The following is a 20,359-nucleotide window of genomic DNA, read 5'->3' as shown; positions in this document are numbered from 1 at the left end:
GGCTGTGGGTCTGAAGTTGGAGCAAGGGCAGGAGAGGCGATGCATTGCAGCGGTGTTGGTGCGGGATCGGGTGGCAGGAGGGCAGCACATTGGATGTGGGCGGGCAGACGATGCAAATCTTGACAAACAGGGCACGAGTGGACGAAAGACACGCGGGGCGGACAAAGAAGCAGAACACTTCATGAAGATATGATGCAGTAGAGACTTTTTAAATGGCCGAGGTTGAAAAAAAATCGTTTCATGCGTGTCCTTATAGTATATAATAGTTCCAGAAGGATACATTACATTTGTTAAGTAGCAGTGGTGATTTAGCTAGCTTCCTGAAAATATTATATATCCTGGTCATGGTGAGGCAGTGATGGAGTTGATATGGCAAGCTGCGAGCGGGACGCCACAGAGGCACTTGTTGTGCTGGAAGCTGTAGACGTCGAAGGTGGCCATGCTCCACGGTACCTCGCTGCAGAGCTGGTTGTAGCTGACGTTGAAGAACATGAGTTGGCTCAGGTTCCCCGCCTGGGCCGGGATGTCGCCATGGATCGCGTTGCGGCTCACGTCCATCGAGGCCAGCCTCCCCAGGAACTCTATCTCCGACATGTCAAAGCTGAAGGCATTGCGGGATAGGTTGATGATGCCCAGTAGCAGCTTTCCCTGTCCGAATAGCATGGAGGCGTCGTCGCTGAGGGCGTTGTGGGACAGGTCCACCTGCATGAAGTTCACGGTAGCGAACTCGACCGGACGCTCCCAGACAGGTTGTTGTGCGACAGCGTGAGGAACGCCTCTGGACCGGCCTTGCTGAGAAGCAGCGGCGGAATGGTGCCGGTGTGGCGGTTTGCGGCTGAGGTTGATGCTGGCCAGGCACGACAGAGCAGCCAGGGATGATGGGATGGCTCCGGTGAGCGCGTTGAAGGAGATGTCAAGCGACCGGAGCGTGGTGAGCTTTCCCAGGAACGGCGGCACGGGGCCCGACATGCCAGTCTGGGAGATGGTGAGCTCCGTGAGGCTGGAGAGGCAGGTGAGCGCGGAAGGGATGGTGCTCGACACACCGGGGACGTGGAGCAGCAGCAGCTCCTGGAGGCCGGTGAGGAGGGCGATGGCGGCACCGGGTATGTGTCACGCTCGGTTTTTTAAAAGAACAACCAGGTGTATTCTACATGTATGTCTGGATCTGTTTCATCATACATACGGTGACATATCATTGATATACAGTTCTATATCGAACAAAAACAACTTTATTGAAATAAATATCAGAGTTTTGAACAACAGCGGAAGAACTCGAGAAAACTCCAACGAAAGCTTCAGGGCACACCATAGGCAATCGACTGAGGGCAACACGACATAGGACGCTTTGACTTCATTGTAGTCTTCAGCTTTCTTGATCTTCGCGTAGTGTTCTCCAACTGAGCAGCATTAATTATTGAAAATAGCAAGTGTGAGTACATATCGTACTCCGTAAGTGTGGGAAAGATATGATATGAGGGCTTATGATAAGAAAGGCTTGACTCAGGTTTACTACATCTATGCCATCCTAACCTACGACTCAAAAGAACCTAGCAGTCTATTTACAAAAAAATAGCTAATCGGATTTTATTTGACTACCAAACTCACCAGATATTCCATATCCGGCTACCATAACTCACCAGATAATCCCATTACCTGGTTACCTGACCATCAATACCAGAACCTGATCCCAACTAATCAAGAAGAAGTCCAAGCCGCTCTTGACCGTGAGCACGGCTGATCGATCAGTTTTACACTCAGCAGAGTTTGCACACTTTACCCACGAGTCGTGATTCCCATTTTGCTTCACACTTCCGGGGTGTAGAGCCGGGTTCTCATTACAAGACCTTTACAAAGCGTCTCCAAATCCATATGCACCCACTAAGGTTTCACCACTAACAGGGATTCCATCCACTGCAGAGGCCCACTCTTGTGCCACTTAACCATCCACTGATGCGTACAGAATATGGAGGACATCTAATTAATTGTCTAGGCCGTACCCATATAAGTCTCGTGGTTACGTTGTTCAGCCGGGTTACAAGCTTCAAGAACTGTTCCTTAGGACCCCACACAGGAACAGACACATTCCCATCGTGCGACACAACACATGCGCCTTCATGCACCATCCACATAACAACCATCCTGTTAGGATCCCTATTCCATGTTGTTACGAAAGATTACCATACCCGATTCATGTTGCATAACCGTTAGTCAAGTTTAACTTCTAACCCAACCAGGACAGCGACTAGCATATCTACCATTTTCTTCCCATGACTCATCAATGGCGACAAGGATATTCAGACAAAAGCTAGTAAACCCTATTCATAGGTTTTCAATTTAGACAAGCATGCAATGAAGGATAAACAACTAACATAAATTCCTAAAAATAGGTGCAAGATGTTCAAGGACACTTGCTTGGCTGCTACTCAATGATATCGTAAACTCGGTTCTGGCATGTCTCGAAGTCTTGACTTTGCAGATCATCGATTTCCGAACTGTTGCTTTTGGAGATCCTTGTATTGCTTCGGAACATAGTGGTCTATTTGCAGGAACAACCGACAAAAGAGAAAACACAAATAACTAAGAACAGTACATCAAACAGAGGCATCACATCATAAAACAAAACTCTATGGTTGTATAGGATATGAGATTTAGGCGAATTCATAGGGTGTTGCTTGGATTTGAACGAAATTCGCTGAACAAGATTTGAATAGATGATTCTGTTTGAATAATAAGGGCTGGACCAGAATTAACTATAAAAGGCAGGGGCTAACATATAAACATCCTAAATAGGAAAGTAAAGATAAAAATAAAGTATCTCCGGAGGGGTTATTTGGGATATTCACCAAGAGAGCGAGATCAGAGAGTAGAGTAGGGGAGTTTGGCATGGAGGAGTTCGTCGGCGGTGGGCCCTCAGTGTCGTCGGTGAGGGAAAAGGCCCGGGGTTGACGGCGATGGTTTAGACGGGGTCGCATCGCAGCCATAAACTCTCGAAGGGCTCAGTTTGACCTGAGGTATAGAAGGACACGTACACCGGCGAGCTGAAGGCGGCGAAATGCACAATTAGATGGCGATAGCAATGGCGATCACTGATGTTGACATTGGGCAACAATGGTATTTCAACAAATCAAGGAGAGCACGGGCGTAGAGACGAACGGCAAAAGAGAGACGAACGGTCCCAGGTTCGAAGGTGACCGCATACAGACACAACGAAGAAGATGTGCACGTTCTCGGAGTTTGGCTGTGATATTCAAGAAACAGTTTGAATAGAAATATTCATATTTTCTGGAACACGATTCTGCAGTGATGGTTTGGATAGGGCTTCACCTGAGAAGGAGATTGATCGGTTGGAACTTTGGCGAGATTGCGCAACGACGTTGGAAGTTAGGATCGTGTTCCTAGTGGCATCGCTGCAGATACGAGGGAACCTTCATGTGGCCACATAGAATATGTGAGGGACACACCGTGACACAGTCAGTGCATCCAAACGGCTCCTAGATTGACGGAGAACGCGAATGCATTCCGGGTGCACGCGCAAAACACACACATGGGGGCAGCGGCGTAGCGACCACAAAATCATCGGTGTCGGTGATCTTCTAGCCAAACTACTTTTAGGGATTGTTGAGGATAACCAGGGGCACATCTCCGTCAAAGGGATCGATGATTCGAGCTCCGGTTCGCCGGGGAACGCGACTGACATTCTAGGTACACAGAACGTGTATGAGATTGGGCATCAGGGATTGCGATGTCGTGAACTGGGGCTCTATTGCAGCTTTGAATAAACTGATTTTGGGAGGATGTAGAGTACTAGCAGGGGCACGTCTCGACCAAAGGACTCATGGATAGGAGTGCTAGTTCACCGGGGAACGCGATTTGAACCCGCGTTGCACGTGCAAAATTCCAGACTGGGCAGCGGGCACGGCGATCGTGATCTCGGTGGTGTCGGGGCTCTAATGGAAAAACGGTTTGGTGAGGGCGTGTGGGACATCCAGGGGTATGTTCTGGTTCAAGGGCGTGGTGATCCGACCTCTGATCAGCCGGGGAACGAAGATACCATTTGGCGGTCGTGGGGCTGTCTGCGACGGCAACGGCCATGGCCGTGTAGCAAGGGATTTGGTCGGGCTGGGGGTTCGATTATGGCTCACAAATGGCATCCATACAGGGGAAAAGAGGAGGGGAAGGGGCTGGTTTGGTCCTCACCTTGCTGCGATGATCGATGATGAAGAATTTGCGGAGACGACAATGGCACCGGCGACGGCGACACTGGCGGCACAGCAGCGAACGAAAGCGGTGGTGACGGAGATCCCAGTGGCTTCTTTGTTCCTCTGGCCAAACGGTTTTGGGACATGATGAGGAACGACCTGGGTCACATCTGACAAAAGATGAAGTCATTTGGATGGATGGATCACCGGGAACGCGGATGCCAATCGGCGACGACATGGCTGTCCGTGACGGTGAATGGTGCCTGGCAGGTTGGGGGCAGCGGCTGGGGTTTGGTGGACATGGGAAAAGGTCAGGGGAGGGTGTGCTAGTCCCTTTTTATGGGGCTAGGGACGTCGGGTTGGTGAGCCAAGGTGGGATCCAAACTGGCCATGGCCCAGGCCTAAGTTGTGATCTGATTGCGCGATGCTAATTCATAGGCATGTGTTCCGAGGATGATATCTATATCGTCCGGACTTCAAATTGGACATTTCTGAACTCTAAATTATAGTAATCGAAAAGATCTACAACTTTAGTATTCATTGGAACTTTTGAAAACACCATCTTGATTTTCAAAAATACACTACAAGATAAAATGTTTGAACTCAGACTTATATGTGCAATACTGATTTCGGGGCCATAACTTCTAGGTCCGTTATCCAAAATGGGACTTCCATAGTTTCAAATCGAAGCTCTCGACGAGACTTACAACGTTGGTATTGTCAAGATTTACATTTAAAGCTGTATTGAACTCTGAAACTGCGTGAGAAGATGAGGCTGATGATGAGGAGTTAGTGGTAGGTGGCTTCAATTGCCATTATGGCCATTTAAGTGGCGGTTTCCACTATAAATTGCTAGGAATTGAAAGAGGATAAATTGATGTCAACGCGTCTTGATTGAGCACTAACTCGAGCTTTGTTGGCCGGCCTTGGCTGCCAGGCGAAAGGACGACATTGTTTGGAAGTGGATGAAATGACCAGGTACATGCACATATAAGAGAGCTGGTTTGGGTTGGCTTTAGCACATATGTGCCCCGTCATGCTACTAATGCAACGTGATGTAAAGTTGATGGCTTGATGCTGGTTTGGAGCCACAGTCTAGAAAGAAAAAAATTAAGGAAAAGTAGTGCACGCTGGGTTGGATCAAAATGATGCGAGATGAGATTGTCCACGGAGGATTTTTGAATAATGTGTGAAAAATAGAACAAAAATTTATCCAACCTTGAAATTCCTTAACCTATTCTAATATTTTATAAATACTTTTTTTTCATCACACAAAACAAATTCTTTTTAAACTCTAAACAAAATTTTGGAAAAGTTTTCAATTTCAGAAAAATATTATTTTATTGTTTTAAAATGTTCACAGCCCAAAATAGGAATTTTGGGTGTGACAGTATGGGGTCGGTGACGTTGGCGTCGCGCATGATGGCCAGGCTGACGACGCGGCCCCCCGTGGAGGAGGAGTCGCAGCCGACGCCGAACCAGTCGCAGCACGGGATGTCGTGCGTCCACCGTCCAGTACGCGAAGTAGGCGGCGTTGCGGATGGCTGACTTGACGGCTGTGAAAAATTTATCGCCCAAAAAAATCGATAAACCCGATAATCCTGTTTATCGGCGGGGCCGGTAAATTTATTTATCGACTAAAAATTTCGGTAATTTTTGAAATTAGCACCTTTTGATTCCCGAATCCAACACACGAGCAATAAAACTTCGATCCGCAGGCCACAGCTCGCCAAACCACCTATCCAACCCTAATTCATTTATGTGTTATTTTTTATATCAAATGATTTAGATACAATCTACGTGACTTTTTAAAAAAAATTGAGCCTTTTTTTAATTTTGTTCGGAAATTATTGTCTACCACCGATAGAAATCCGATAATCTTGTTTATCGCTAAACTCCGATAAATCTTTATTACCGATAAATTTTTCCTTGCTTGACGGGGAGCAACGCCGCCCTGTCGCCGGCGTGGCATTGCTGCTTGGAGGCTCCTGCTGCCGCCGCCGCGGCGAGGAGCAGGAGGAGGAGCAGGACGGCGTGTCCATGCATCTTGTGTCTGATTGACTGCCTGTGGGCTCTCTCTATCTGCACAAGTTGGTTGCCATTTCTGCGTGTGTACACAATATATCGCAAGTCGCAAAAGCTTGGCTTTGGCGCAGATATATAATTTGTAAAATATATGGATAAAGATCAATCCTTTGAGTGGGATACATAAATATCAGTAGCAGAGAAAAAGAGCTAGCAGTCTAAAATAGAGAGGGGCATATAAAAATCAGGTTCACAATAGCAGAAAAATAAGAGTCTGGCAACGATCAAATGAGGTTCAGTGAGTGGGTTGTTACCTGCTGCCTAATCTCTTTCTATTAGAGCGCAGTAGAACCGCGACCGTTGAGGCTATCCACGTCGCCCAGAAAGTCTAACTCATTAACTCACAATCAGTAAGTGGGTTCTTGCCTGATGGCTGCTAACATAAGCCTTTCCCTCTTTTTTCGACTGTTGTTGGTCAATATAATGGGCACAAACAGCTAGAGGGCCAATGATTATATTGCATTGTTTCTGTCATTGCTATTCAGATCGTGCGATCGGTATTTCGCAACATCTATCTATCTATCTAACTATCTATCCAACTAAGCTAGGATTTGAACTTCCGCAATGCTTATGTAACAATTGTACATGTTCAGAAAAAGAATGCAATGCCGTCTTGTTAATTTGTAGCTTTTCATATGGCTCACCACCATATGAACGCGACTTAAAACATTCATACCGAAAGGTGTATTTGCCTTTAAATGAGCATACGTATCCAAAGATTACATCAATATTAGTTAAAATGATGGGCACTTGATATAGATCAACAACATAGACATTTGTTGCGCACATTGATTATTGATGCAACTAGCTAGATTATCGATGCCTGACGGAGATGGTTTTATTTTAAGATTACAATTGAACTGATGGATCACTTGCATGGCCGAAGTGGAGTCCCACACAAGCACTTGTTGTGTTGGAAGCAGAACAGATCAAACCTCGCCATGTTGCCGCCGCTCGGCACCGGGCCGCACAGCCGGTTGTAGCTGACGTTGAAGAACTGCAGGATGCTCACGTTGGCAAACTGCGCCGGGATGCCGCCGTAGATGGCGTTGTGGCTGAGGTCCACGAAGTTGAGGTTCTCCGGTATCCCCACGCCGGAGAGGTCGAAGCTGAAGGCATTGCGCGACAGTTCCAGGTGCTGCAGTGCCTTTGCCCGGCCAAACAGGCCCGAGGCGTCGCCGGTGAAGGCGTTGCGCGACAGGTCGATGTGCGCGAAGTTCACGGCGGCGAACTCGGCGGGGATGGTGCCGGACAGGTTGTTGTGCGACAGCCAGAGGTAGGCCTGGTCGGGGGACATGCTGAGGAGCAGGGGCGGGATGGTGCCGGTGAGGCGGTTGCGGCTGAGATTGATGCCGGAGAGGTTGGGGAGGGCGGCGAGCGACGCGGGGACGGCGCCCGTGAGGGAGTTGAAGGAGAGGTCGAGGAAGGTGAGCGCAGTGAGCGCACCCAGGAACGACGGCACGGGGCCGGAGACGGCGGTCCAGGAGATGATGAGCATGGAGAGGTTGGAGAGCTTGGCGATGGCCGGCGGGATGCGGCCGGACAGGGCGGGGAGGTGGTGCAGCATAAGATTCTTGAGGTGGGTAAGGCCGGCGACGGCGTCGGGGATGGTGCCGGTGATGTTGGAGTCCTGGAAGACGGAGAGGCCGATGACACGGCCGGTTGAGTCGTCGCAGTCGACGTCGTACCAGTCGCAGCAGGGCGTGTCGGGCGTCCAGGACGCGAATTGGTAAGGGTTGCCGAGCGCCGCCTTGAAGGCGAGCAGCGCCGCCTTGTCGCCCGAGTGGCAGCGGTCCTTGCTGGAGGAGGCGACGGCGAGGAGGGAGGAGAGCACGACAAGGATGGTGGCGTGCATCGTCTTCATCTTGTGGTTTAGACAGCGTGCATGCTATCTCAGATGCTCTGCTCTGCTCTGTTTGTTGTGTTGCGTTTGGCAGACGTACTTCTCAATTATGGCAACTACACTCTGACTCTGACATGCTCCGTCTCTTAGCCTTTGTTTTCTGATTCTGATTTTATTTTTGCTGCTATTAAAAATTAGAAACTACAAGCTAGAATAAATAGGTTTATGGAGAAGTGGTTTACGAAGAAATTAGAAAATTGCTTTCAAGGAAAATAATATAAAACGGATAAGCTCGCTGAGAGATGTTTTTTTAAATTTATGGACTGAGAAGCTAAAAATTTGTTGTAAAAATTAACAATCTATTTTCAAAAATAAATTTTTAGATAAATAAAAAACATAGTTTTTCGGATAAGTACAAAAGCAGAAATCCAAATAAACAAATCCTTAGATGAATAAGAAGAGCAGCTCTAACGGGAGTGGAGTGCATTATTAATTCCTGTCTGCCTCGTGGCTACTTATACAGCTGGTCCATTTTGCCAAAAAAAAAAATCATGCATACTTTTTATGCAAGATAAAATTATCTTTATTTCTTTCTTTCGGAGAGTGCCCCAAAATGATAATTTAAATTCCAAGCATACATCTATTTGTGTTGCGGCTGCACACACGCTATGGCCCCCGTCCAATAGATACGAGGGTCCCTCACTACTGCCCAAGCACCCATATGTCCCACGTGGGAGGCTCCACTGATACCCAAAAAATCCCCCCTATGGGCTCACAACCACTACGTGACCTCTTTATCTTCGTCGAAAGAACCATCTCGATCTCGTTCGGAATCGTTGTGAGACACCGCACTATTTTCTTTCCCCTTCATGCTCATTTAATCGAGGAGCTCTCCGCCCAAATCGATCCTGAATCGAGCACCAAGAGGCCTTAACTTTCACATCCCCTTCTCCTTTCTCTTCACTGCTCCAACTGCACCCAGAGCTCTTTCTCGGTGCTCCTCGTTGCCCAGGTCGCCTAGTGACCCTAGCGCCTAGGTTGTCCGAGAGTTGGAATGACACCTCAGATATGAGGCGACAGAGGGCACCGTGCACCGTGATGGTGCCCCTGAGGGGCAGCTCGTCTGCTGCTGTGCTCAGCTCGATGGTCGGAGGCCGCACGCTCAATGCCCGAAGGCCACATGTAGATATGGACATGCTTATCCAGAGGATGCAACATCTCCGGGGATGGTGTCCCGTAGGACAACATGCGACAATGATGAGGCCCTATCCTCCGCTATGGACACACTCGTGCGCATGGTTAGCGGCGTCCCAGCCTCGTCGACAAGTACGCAACAGTATATGTTCCAGACGGTCTGGATCTAGCGAAGGTGGGCAAATACAGAATGGTGTGTATATATATATATATTGTGCATCTATTCACGCAACGTACCTGCAGATTGCGCATAGGCTGCGCGCGCACCTGATCGAGCAGCTAACTAGGCTCTGACGTGCGTGCTAGCCCCACACGATCAAACATGCTCCCACCACCTACCCCGCGGGTCTACTGGATGACCGAGTGTATTTCCACCTCGTGAGCAACGATTACAAACAGTTGCAACTACATGCATAGAGGAGTAACAACTATATGTATAGAGGAGTTACAATATGCACTATAGAGTGATTGTAACTATTAGTTGTAATAACATATATAGAGCAGTTACAACTATATACATAGTGAGATTACAATTTACATGTTTAGTCTGACTAATTGTAATTAATTATGACCATGTTGCAATTGGCAAAGTTGTAATTGTATTATTCAGCATGCTATAACTAGATTGTCTACCATATTATAACTAGATTGTCTAACTTATTGTAACTAGTTGACGCTCAACATTGCAATTTACTATATTATAACTGCAAAGTTTACCATATTATAACTGCAATGTCTACTATATTGTAACTGTAGTGTTCACCATGTTGTAACTAGAGTGTCTACCTTGTTATAACTAGTCGACACTCAACACTGCAGTTCATTATGTTGTAACTGTAATGTTCACTATCATGTAACTAAAGTATCTATCATGTCGTAATTATATGGACGTAACTCCTTTATGATCCTAAAACTTAATCAAAATATAGCATTCATTGACCTCATTTTGCTAAGCACATTTTTTCCAACAAAATGCTTCAAACGGATTAAAAATCAGATATGTGGTTCTAGAGATATTGCATTTTAACGGTTGAAGTCAGCAAAAGATCCCCTACATACAAGTCAGGTTGGTAGGATGATCGGTGATGTGGCACAAGCTGGTTAGTTGGCTCCTTTATTTTGTGCATGTTGGAAGTCGGGGCGCGCGCGGGAAAGAAGCTAGCTCGATCTGCTGGGTAGCACGCAACGCAGGTCTATTCTGTGCATAGACATATATATATATATATATATATATATATATATATATATATATATTATGTGCCTAGACGTATTGTAGTTTACTGTTGTACCACCCCTAGTTATGATTCCAAAAATAGTATAGTTATGATCCATAAGATATGCCAGTTACTACAAATATGTATAGTTGTAATTATGTGATTTTTCTCATGTGATCGTAACTTCTTCACCTCTGTGCCCATCCTTAGTTACGATTCTAAAAGCAGTATAGTTGCGATCTACAAGATAGGTCAATTACTACAAATATATATGGTCGTAATTATATTATTTTTGGGATCGCAATTATACTTCAATTTTTGATCCGTTTGAAACATATTGTTGCAAAAAAATACGCTTAATAAAATAATATTTATGAAGACTATATTTTTGATATAGTTTTAGAATCGTTATGCAGTTACAACATGGTACTCCTTTTGTAATAACTGACATATCTTGTGGATCGTAACTATACTGCTTTTGTGATCGTAACTACCCAGTTATATATATATATATACCATTTGAAGTATATTATTGGAAAAAATATGCTTAACAAAATGAGATCCATGAAGACTATATTTTGATGAAATTTTAGGATCATAACGGTTACGTAACATAGCTACAACATGGTAGATACTCCAATTACAACATGGAGAATACTATAGTTACAATATAGTGAACTGTATTGTTGAGTGTCGACTAGTTACAACATGGTAGATGCTTTAGTTATAACCTGGTGAACATTATAGTTACAACATGTCTAATAGTACAGTTGCAACATGTATGAGCTCAATGATAGCTAACTCATTTTGCCAAACAAGATGAAATTATCACATGTCAGTTGTATCAGAGGGAGCAAATGCCTAAAAAATTTGTAGTTCAATGAAAGAAAGAAAGAAAGAGGTATCTAAGTAATGGTGAAGACTTGAAGAAAAAACATGAATGCAGTCATATTGCAACAAAAGTTACAAATCATGTAGCACTCATTTGCATATGCAACTTGCAATAAGAACTAATCAGAGGACGATTTTCTTGTTAAGATAGAAAAATGAAACGTTACGAAAGGTACTACTAAACGAAATTGAATCCTAAGGCACAAAGGGAATATTGGCAATTACAACTATAACCATTCTAAGACAGGGACTTAAAACCGGACAAAAGCAGCAGAAAATAAGATATATATATATAGATATGCGGATCAGTAGAGTTTACAGTGTAAATATGTAACATTGTTGTCACAAAATAGTTTCAAGCAAAGTTCGTACTGTGAGATATTTCTACCTTTAGAGTTCAGTAAAAAAAACCAAAAAATAAAATAAAATCAATTGCATCATGCAAATAAGAGCAGTACAGTTGCAAACATGAAAAATCAAATCAAATCAATTGCATCATGCAACTAAGAGCAGTTACAACATGTCTAACACTGCAATTACAATATGTATATCAAAATACATAGTGAAGCAGTACAGTTGCAACATAAAAAATAAAATTAATATGTTGTAACACTATAGTTACAACATGATAGACAATCTAGTTACAACATACTAAATATTGTAGTTACAACATGGTAAACTACAGTGTTGCATGTCGACTAGTTACAACAAAGTAGACACTCTAGTTACAACATGATGAACACTACAGTTACGACATATTTAACAGTATATTTGTAACATGGTCAAGCAGTACATGAAAAATTTAAATCAAATCAATTGCATCATGCAACTAAGAGCAGTTACAACATGTCTAATACTGCAATTACAATGTGCATATCAAAACTAAATGGTCAAGCAATACAGTTGCAAAATTGAAAAAAAAATAAAATCAAATCAATTGCATCATGCAACTAACACTGCAGTTACAACATGACTGCAGTTACCATCATGCAACTAAGAACAGTTACAACATGTCTAACACTGCAGTTATAATGTGCATATCAAAACTACATTGTCAAGTAGTACAGTTGCAACATGAGAAATAAAATCAATATATTACAATATGGTAGACAATCTAGTTACAACATGGTAAACACCACAGTTGCAACATGATGAAAACTCTATGTCTATAGTTGCAATTAACTGTATGCATGCATGCAGAGAATCTTTTGTTGATTCTAATCGTTAAAATATAATATATCTAGAAACACACATCTGTTTTTCGATCCGTTTGAAGCACATTATTGGAAAAAAGTGCTTAACAAAATAAGATCCATCAAGGCTATATTTTGATGAAGTTTTAGAATCATAAAGAAGTTATGTCTATGTAGTTACAACATGGTAGTCACTCTAGTTACGACATGTAGAACATTGCAGTTACAATATGATGAACTGTAGCGTTGCTTGTTGAAATACAACATGTAGAACTGAGTTACAACATGTTGAGCATTGCATTGTTGCAGTTACAACCATTCTAATTACAACCTAGTGAACAATACAGTTACAACATAGTAGATAATATAGTTATAACATGTGTAACCACTTTATGTATGTAGTTCCAATCACTCTATACTACATGCTATAACTTGCCTATGCATGTAGTTGCAACTGGTTGCAATCGTTGTTCACGGGGTGGGAACACATTTGGTCATCTAGTGGGCCCACAGGGTGGTGGGTGGTAGCACGTTCGGTTGTGTGAGGCTGGCGCGTACGTCAGATCTTCTTTGGTTGCGTGAGGCTGGCTCGGTCGGGCGTACGCGAGCCCTGTGCGCAGCGTGCATACACGCTGCGCATAGGCACATAATAGCAGTCATGTATGTATGTATGTATGTATGTATGTATGTATGTATGTATGTATGTATGTATGTATGTATGTATGTATGTATGTATGTGTGTGTGTGTATGTATGTGTGTGTGTGTATGTGTGTGTGTGTATATATATATAATTACTCGCTTCACGATCGAGCTTAGTTCATTCCTCTCGATCGTACATGGATTTATCATATCGATCCATCCATCACTGCCAATCAACTTGGTTCACTACTATAGAACTGCATATCAGTGCCGGTTGAAAAATGGCTTCACTGCCGTTTTTCAACCGGCATTCTTTACTCGGCACTAATCGTGTGCTACTATCAGTACCGGTTGACCACCGGCACTATTACCATTTCTAGAGAAAAAAAAGAATTAGCGGCGGCGGGAGCAACATCCGAGCCGGCTCGGAATCGAGCCCGCTCAGATGTCACTCCCACTGCCACTAGGCATTGCTGGGCACACCTGCAAATGTGATAGCTCGAAGGCTGCCGCTACAACACATGCACAAGATAACATGGCACCGCAACTCCTCGCGGTAGCCCTCCGGCGCTCCCCGCCAGTCTCAACCGCCGGACCGCTGCGCCTCAGCCAGGCCCGCGTCATGTAGCGCGGGGAAGGGTGGGTGCTGGTGCGATGCAGCCATGGATGCAGTGCTGCCCCATTCGTCTCCCATCTCATCTCCTCGCCTTGAGCTCGGCTAGCCCTGCCGGAGCTCAGCCAGCCTCATGCCCTCGCCTCCCCCTTCTTTTAGCGACGATGAGATGAGACGAGAGGCTCGACAGAGCTCGAACGACTCCGGTGGAGCCCCTCGAAGCCGCCACCGCTAGATCCTGCGGAGCCCCTCAAAGCCACCCTCAAAGCCATCGCAGCCAGATCCGGAAGCCACGGGCTCGTCGTCGCCAGATCCAATGACCACGAGCTCATGGTCGGCCAAATCTGGACGATATGACGTCGGCGAGCTCGCTGGTCGACCATGGGGACGAGAGGCCGAGCTCAAGCGGTCTTTACCGTCGCCGCAACCACTGCCGCCTTCCTCGCCGGTGGAGACCAACAGAGAGAGAGGAGACTGAGAGATGAGAGAGGTCGGATGAGGCAGGAGACTGAGAGAGGAGAGAGGCCAGTGGAGGTAGGAGACCGAGAGAGAGACCGGCATGAGAGGATAAGATTGAGGAGAGTTGAGCCGACAGACGCGAGACGACGAGACTAAAATCTATTCAATACAAATTTCGGGTCCGATCATTTTATCAGTGCCAGTTTGTAATACGAACCGGCACTAATATTAGTTATCAGTGCCAGTTTTTGTCTGAATGGACAGGTGAATGCTTGATTTTGCTAACAACTCGTAGTGATACCCTATCAGTGTTGTTTTGACTGAACTGACACTGATAAGGCTGCACTTATGACTAGTTCTATAGTAGTGGTTAATCAGCGGTGGCCGTAGGCGAGGAGGTTGAGGAATTCAGGGGAGGCGTGGTTGTCGGCGTGGAGGGAGAAGAGGGGGAGCTTTCCCCCGCTAGTGCCGAGGTAGAGGAGGCGGTCGGAGAGGGCGGCTGAGCGGACGGTGAGAGGGGAGGATACCGGGAGGCCAGCGAGCGCGGCGGGGTCGAGCGTGGCAAGGGGCTCGAGGGCTGCGCGGGAGGGTGGCGGGTGGGATCCCATGGGTGGTGGGGGGTGAGGTTAGGCTTCGGAGAAGCGGGGTGCTATTGGTATAGAAGAATGCTCTGCTTGCTTGGAGGTGGAGGCCGGAGGAGGAAGACGACTACAAGATGAGATGAGAGAGACATGAGAGTACGAGACCGGTTGGGTTTGTAACTAGTATATCTGATTCTCATCTGACTTGTAAATCTGACCGGACGTTTTGCGGATCCAAAGACAAAACATCGCCATGCCCAGTTGCCAACCATCCATGCTAAAAAAATTCTCCATCTGTTACCCAAATCAAACATCACAGAATTCTGACAAAAAATCGACGCAAAAGTTACAAAATCAGCGCGAAAAGCATAAGATCAGAATTCAGAAGCCAAATTCCTTGGTAGCATTCAGAGCACTAAAGCTAACGAGATAGCGTGACCAGTAAACTTAATTTATACAAGCCAGCATACATTATATTTAGTTATAGGGCCTTAACATTGTTCTCATCTACTACTAACACTAGGAAACATAATCTTGGAGGTAACATAATATTATACAAAAAAAAAAGGAGGACGGCTACAGAATTTGCCAAAGACAACTCCAGCGCTTTAGGGCGTCATCCTCAGTCTGCACCGATGCAGTTCCTGCTCATCTCCCCAGCTTCCTTGCACATCCGATCGAGCATAGCTAGGAACTCCCTGACACCCGCGAAAACTCTGAACATGTGACCTTCATCGTTGGCTGAATCGCCGTGGAAGTACTCTGCCATCTCCTTCACCCAAGACAGGCAGATGTTCTCCTGGGACTGCAGCTTCAGGATTTCCTCTTCCGCCTGCCTCAGGAACGTGCTCATAGTGTTGTGGAAACGCCGAGCGCTCTCAGCCGATGTAACCATGCTATTCAGTCTCAGAACGTCATGGACCTTTCCAAGCCCCACTCCAAGCTCCGACACTGTTCTGCTAAGCCTCATTATATCGATGGATGCAGCTTTCTTAGTATTGCTCAGCTCAGCAGCGAGTTTGGAGACAACCTGAAGGCCATGCTGTTGGCATTCCACATCACACTGCAGGGTGGTGGCGTTAGTTTTGCATGTCGCTGAGCCAGGGTGCATCATATTGTATCCTTCAGGTTTCACAATTTCCTGGACAACAAACTGTACGAGTGCAGCCTTCCCATCAGCTCCTTTCACATCAACAATCTTCAGAAGCGTGTTTGGCTCCAAGCCATGTGAATTTGGAGACCCAGCATTGATGCTCATGAAATTGCCGAAATTCAGAATAGCCTCAAGGACTTTGTGGAACAGCCTGCTGCTTCTCATCTCCTGGCAAGCTGCCTGGACGAAGAAAATGAATCAAACATTCAACAGGAATACATGATAGTCGAAAGAAGGAAATGATAACAATACAAACATGAATTAATATCATTTGTGCAGAAGATAATCTCAAGCCTTGTGCAAGACTTGTGCGATATATGTCTACCTATGTAACAAAAATTTGGCAAGCCTCGTGCACTTGAGGCACCGTAAGGCAATCTCTAGCCAGCATAATCATACTGCATTTTCTGATGAACACGGCATTACCTCAAGAGTAGCATATGACATTCTCAGCTCGTTGACCTCCACATAAAAAGTAGCAATGTAAAGCATGGCATCCACTCTCTTGAACGCAAATGGCACATCCAGCATTGCCTTCAGAAAAACCTCAACCGGGCAAAGTTTGGACAGTGAATTATCCTTGAAATACTTCAGTTTAAGGTCTTCTTCGTTGGTGAGAACGATCTGAGTGAGCATCTGCCAGGCTTCTACTCCCAAACCATGTGCATTACCTGTACCCAGCAAAGAGAAAACCTAGAATTAGTAACGAGAAAACAAACTATCGAGGATTTGTTCCTGACAATGTGTCCGGAAAATAACGGGGTTACCTTCGTGGATCAGAGATCGAACATGAAGCGAGGCACACGCGATATATACAAGTTCGGGTCTCCGGTTGGAGTAATACCCTACATCCTGTGTGGATGATTATGTATATGTATTTACTCGAGTACAGACAATGTGACTAACCTATTACAAGGAGTAGATCGGATCTAGTCTAATCTAGGACTAAAGTCACCAAGTTCCTTCTACGTAAAGGTCATGATGCTTGCCTCGAGTAGCCGGAAAAAGAAACGTCCCTCGAGGGGTCTGGGTCCCCGCCTTATATAGGGGTGATGTACCGCATCATATCCATCCGTAATCGATAGGGAGTCCTACTTGTCATCTAAGTAGATAGATCTACTATGGATACTAGTATTCTTGAGTTGGGTAAGCAATCGAGGCCTTTCTAGTATACACCTTCTAGATTCCGAGAGTATCAGGTACTACAGATTCGGTTCTGTAATATCCGAAGTTATTAAGTATGCACAAGATATACCCTGTGTGTATATAGTATACTCCTTATGCGTATATACCCTATAGTTAGATATTCGACATATACCATGTTAAGACATAACATGGAAGACCATGTTTAAATAGTAATAGATTGAACCAATTCGCTGCGACTTGTAAAACAAAGAGTGGTACACCTTAAATGGACAACTTTGTCTGAAATGCAAATGTGGAACTGCCCACGAAGAATTTTAATAGAAGACTAACAGAACATTCTAACACCCTAAATGTGCTTTAAGGGCCATTTCTTTCCTGAAAATATACAATGCGCTTAAAATGAAAGAAGGCTGTGTAACCCATAGCTGACAATGCACCATGTGATGCTGCAAAAATTGCCCAACTTCCAAGGCCCCCACAGATCGTAAACACAAGAGTACTTTCATCCATGAAAGATTAAAACTTTGGCAGCATTATTCAGAGAACTCAACCTGGTTAGCCTGATACAGGAGAGAGCAAGCTATATGTACCTTCCAATAGGGCATCCCGCACTTGCTCCTTGGAAACACCCAATGCCCCCACCACCACCCCGATGCCATGGCACCTTGGAGCACCAAGCAAGCACACCTCCTTCGGCGCCGAGTTGTTCAGGTAGAGCTGGATCACCTCGTCCTTCATGCTACGACACACAAAGAAGTCTCAAAAATCAAACCCAGTGCACAAGTATAAAAAGGAAAGCTAATAGGAAATTGGTGGGTCATGGTTGCCGCGTCTTACTGCAAAGATTCGGGCTTTAGCTTATCCGAGTGCAAAGGCCGCGACTTGCGCATGTTTTTCTCATCGGAGTCTCCCTCGTCTGAGGCAGCTGCTCCAGGCGGCACGGCCACGAAGGGGTTCCAGGCGTGCGCTGCCATGGGCGGCGACGGCCTCCGTTTGGGGGGCGACGGGTTGGGAGCGCGACCACGCGGCTGCGGGATAGACGGCGGCCGGGGATGGACTGGGCTGGAACCGAGCGTGGGTGAGGAAGCCGACGGCGAGGAGGGGGAGAGCGACGAAGACGACGCATCGGCGGCGGCGGGGGGCACGGTGCTGGGGTCTGAGGCGGAGCTCCGGGAGGCGAACTCGCCGGAGGGCGGGCCAACGCGGGGGAGCGGCGGCAGAGGGCGGAGCTCCGGCGAACCAGGCCGGAGATGGGAGCTCGACCCCGGGGGCTGGGGTGCCGGCGGCGGGGTGCCGAGGTAGATGAACTCGGTGCTGGGGTTGGAGGAGGAGGTGGGCATTGGCGGCGGCTTGAGCCGGCGGCCTTCCTCATCCCCGTCATCGTCGTCGTCGTTGGCTGCACGGCGGTGGGCAGAGGAGGCTGTGGTGGTGGCGGCGCCGGAGCGGCCGAGGTGGCGGAGGCGGCGGAAGAGGTGGATGGAGAGGAGCGCGGAGAGGAGGAGGAGGCAGAGCGAGAGCAAGGAGAGGAGCAGCGCCTGGAGCACTGGGAAGTGGCGGGAGCGCGGGGTTGGGGCGACGAGGTTGGAGATGTTGGCCGGGAACGTTGCGAGGCCGCCGTCGGCCGAGGAGGGCTGAGCCTCCGCAGGGGGAGGTGGCGGCGGAGCGACGGCCGGGAAAAAGGGGTAGTTGGTGAAGGGGTAAGGATCGGGGGAGGGGTTGGTGGAGGAGGATGGGTACTTGGGCGTCGGCGAGGTGGTGACCGGAGGAGTTGGAATGGGAGTGGGAGTGGGTGGCGGAGCCCGAGACGGCGGTACGGCGATGGGTGTGGGTACTGCTGGGAGTGGCGGAGGAGGGGGAAGGTGCGGTGGTGGTGTGAGAGAGGGACGAGGAGGCGCGGTGTGATGGTGGCGGTGGGGAGGGCGGATAGGAGGTGGGGGTGGCGGCGGCGGCGGGAGAGAAGCAAGGCGGCTGCGGGGGCGGGGCGTTAGTGTGGTGGAAGCGGTGGTAGTGGCGAGGATGAGCAGTAGGGAGAAGAGGAGGAAGGCGGGCGGCGGCGGCATTACGCGCCTGCCTCCACCGGCGGCAGCTGCACACGGGGGGGGGGGGGGAGCTGGGAGTAGGAAGCAAACAGCAGCAGTGAAATGAAATGCTTTGGGTTTGGAGTGTGTGCGTGGCTGTTTGCGACGATTCTGCGCTACAGCTAGCCAAGGCAGGTTTTTGGGTCCGGTCCCTCTTGGAGAATGGAGACGATTGTCACACCCGGTTTTAAAGGAAACAACCAGATGTATTCCACATGTATGTCAGGATCAAGTTTACATACATGCAGCGACGTCATTAGTGATAACATAAACTGTGTCTCAAATAACGTAAACAATCCTTACAAAAGGACCCGTAGGTCTGAAAGAAAATACTAATAAATCTTCAATTGGCAGCGGAACACCCATCCATCCACAGGCGTTGTCCGGGGGAAACACCAGCCTAGGACATGGTCTTCAATCAACGCCTTCTTCCTTCTAGAAATCAGCGTCCTCGCCCGGGACTTCCTCGAAGACTTCACCTTCTGAGCAGCATCCGAGGGTAGGGAAAAAGGCAAGCGTGAGTACATAAAGTACTCAGCAAGTGGAGGAAAAATATGACATGCAGGCTATTGACAAGAAAAGTTCAACTTGGGGATTTACTGCGACTATGCTCAGCTAAAACAGACTCAAACAACCTAGCAATCCTATTTACTAGATTTTATTCCAACAATATAAGAACATAACTCATCGGATTCCATCCGACTACCAGACTCACCAGATATCCCATATCCGGCTACCGACTCATCGGGAGTACCACCACCCGACTACCCAAACTAACCCTTAAAGTTCTCATCTAATCCTGAAGAAGTCCAAGCCGCTCTTGACCGTGAGCACGGCTGATCGATCAGTTATTTACTCTGCAGAGTTTGCACACTTTACCCACGAGTCGTGATTCCCTTTTTGCCTTACACTTCCGGGGTGTATGGCCGGGGTTTCACTACAAGGCTGTTACAAAGTATCTCCACATCTATAAGCACCCACTAAGGTTTCACCGCTAACAGGGATCCCATCCACTGCAGAGGCCCCCTCTTGTGCCACCGAACCAACCATTGGTGCGTACAGAATGCGAA

General features: G+C 47.0%; 2 protein-coding genes and 1 pseudogene across 2 annotated transcripts; all 3 read right to left on the bottom strand.

Annotated features, from left to right (window-relative positions):
* Positions 1–342: 342 nt before the first annotated feature.
* Positions 343–6,245, bottom strand: LOC133884963 (polygalacturonase inhibitor-like; annotated as a pseudogene).
* A 627-nt stretch (positions 6,246–6,872) lies between these two features.
* Positions 6,873–8,191, bottom strand: LOC133885281 (polygalacturonase inhibitor-like). The gene has a single exon (XM_062324973.1). The coding sequence runs from the start codon at positions 8,146–8,148 to the stop codon at positions 7,153–7,155; it is 996 nt and encodes a 331-aa protein (XP_062180957.1). The 5' UTR covers positions 8,149–8,191; the 3' UTR covers positions 6,873–7,152.
* A 7,168-nt stretch (positions 8,192–15,359) lies between these two features.
* On the bottom strand, positions 15,360–19,459 carry LOC133885877 (formin-like protein 14). The gene is made up of 4 exons (XM_062325643.1): positions 18,049–19,459; positions 17,802–17,950; positions 16,492–16,736; positions 15,360–16,245 (listed from the first exon to the last, which is right to left on the bottom strand). The coding sequence occupies exons 1-4, from the start codon at positions 19,269–19,271 to the stop codon at positions 15,535–15,537; spliced, it is 2,328 nt and encodes a 775-aa protein (XP_062181627.1). The 5' UTR covers positions 19,272–19,459; the 3' UTR covers positions 15,360–15,534.
* Positions 19,460–20,359: the final 900 nt, after the last annotated feature.

The sequence above is a fragment of the Phragmites australis genome, chromosome 11, assembly GCF_958298935.1.
Source record: "Phragmites australis chromosome 11, lpPhrAust1.1, whole genome shotgun sequence".
Taxonomy (NCBI): domain Eukaryota; kingdom Viridiplantae; phylum Streptophyta; class Magnoliopsida; order Poales; family Poaceae; genus Phragmites; species Phragmites australis.
Note: the sequence above shows the minus strand (reverse complement) of the source record. Positions and strands in the feature narration are given on the sequence as shown.

Excerpts from the sequence above, each read along its gene's own strand:
- LOC133885281 (XM_062324973.1), bottom strand. The coding sequence starts at position 8,148 with ATGAAGACGATGCACGCCACCATCCTTGTCGTGCTCTCCTCCCTCCTC.
- LOC133885877 (XM_062325643.1), bottom strand. The coding sequence starts at position 19,271 with ATGCCGCCGCCGCCCGCCTTCCTCCTCTTCTCCCTACTGCTCATCCTC. Across the intron at positions 16,737-17,801 it reads GCGGGATGCCCTATTGGAAG|GTAATGCACATGGTTTGGGA; the intron begins GTACATATAGCT and ends TGCTGGGTACAG. Across the intron at positions 16,246-16,491 it reads TGTCATATGCTACTCTTGAG|GCAGCTTGCCAGGAGATGAG; the intron begins GTAATGCCGTGT and ends TTCTTCGTCCAG.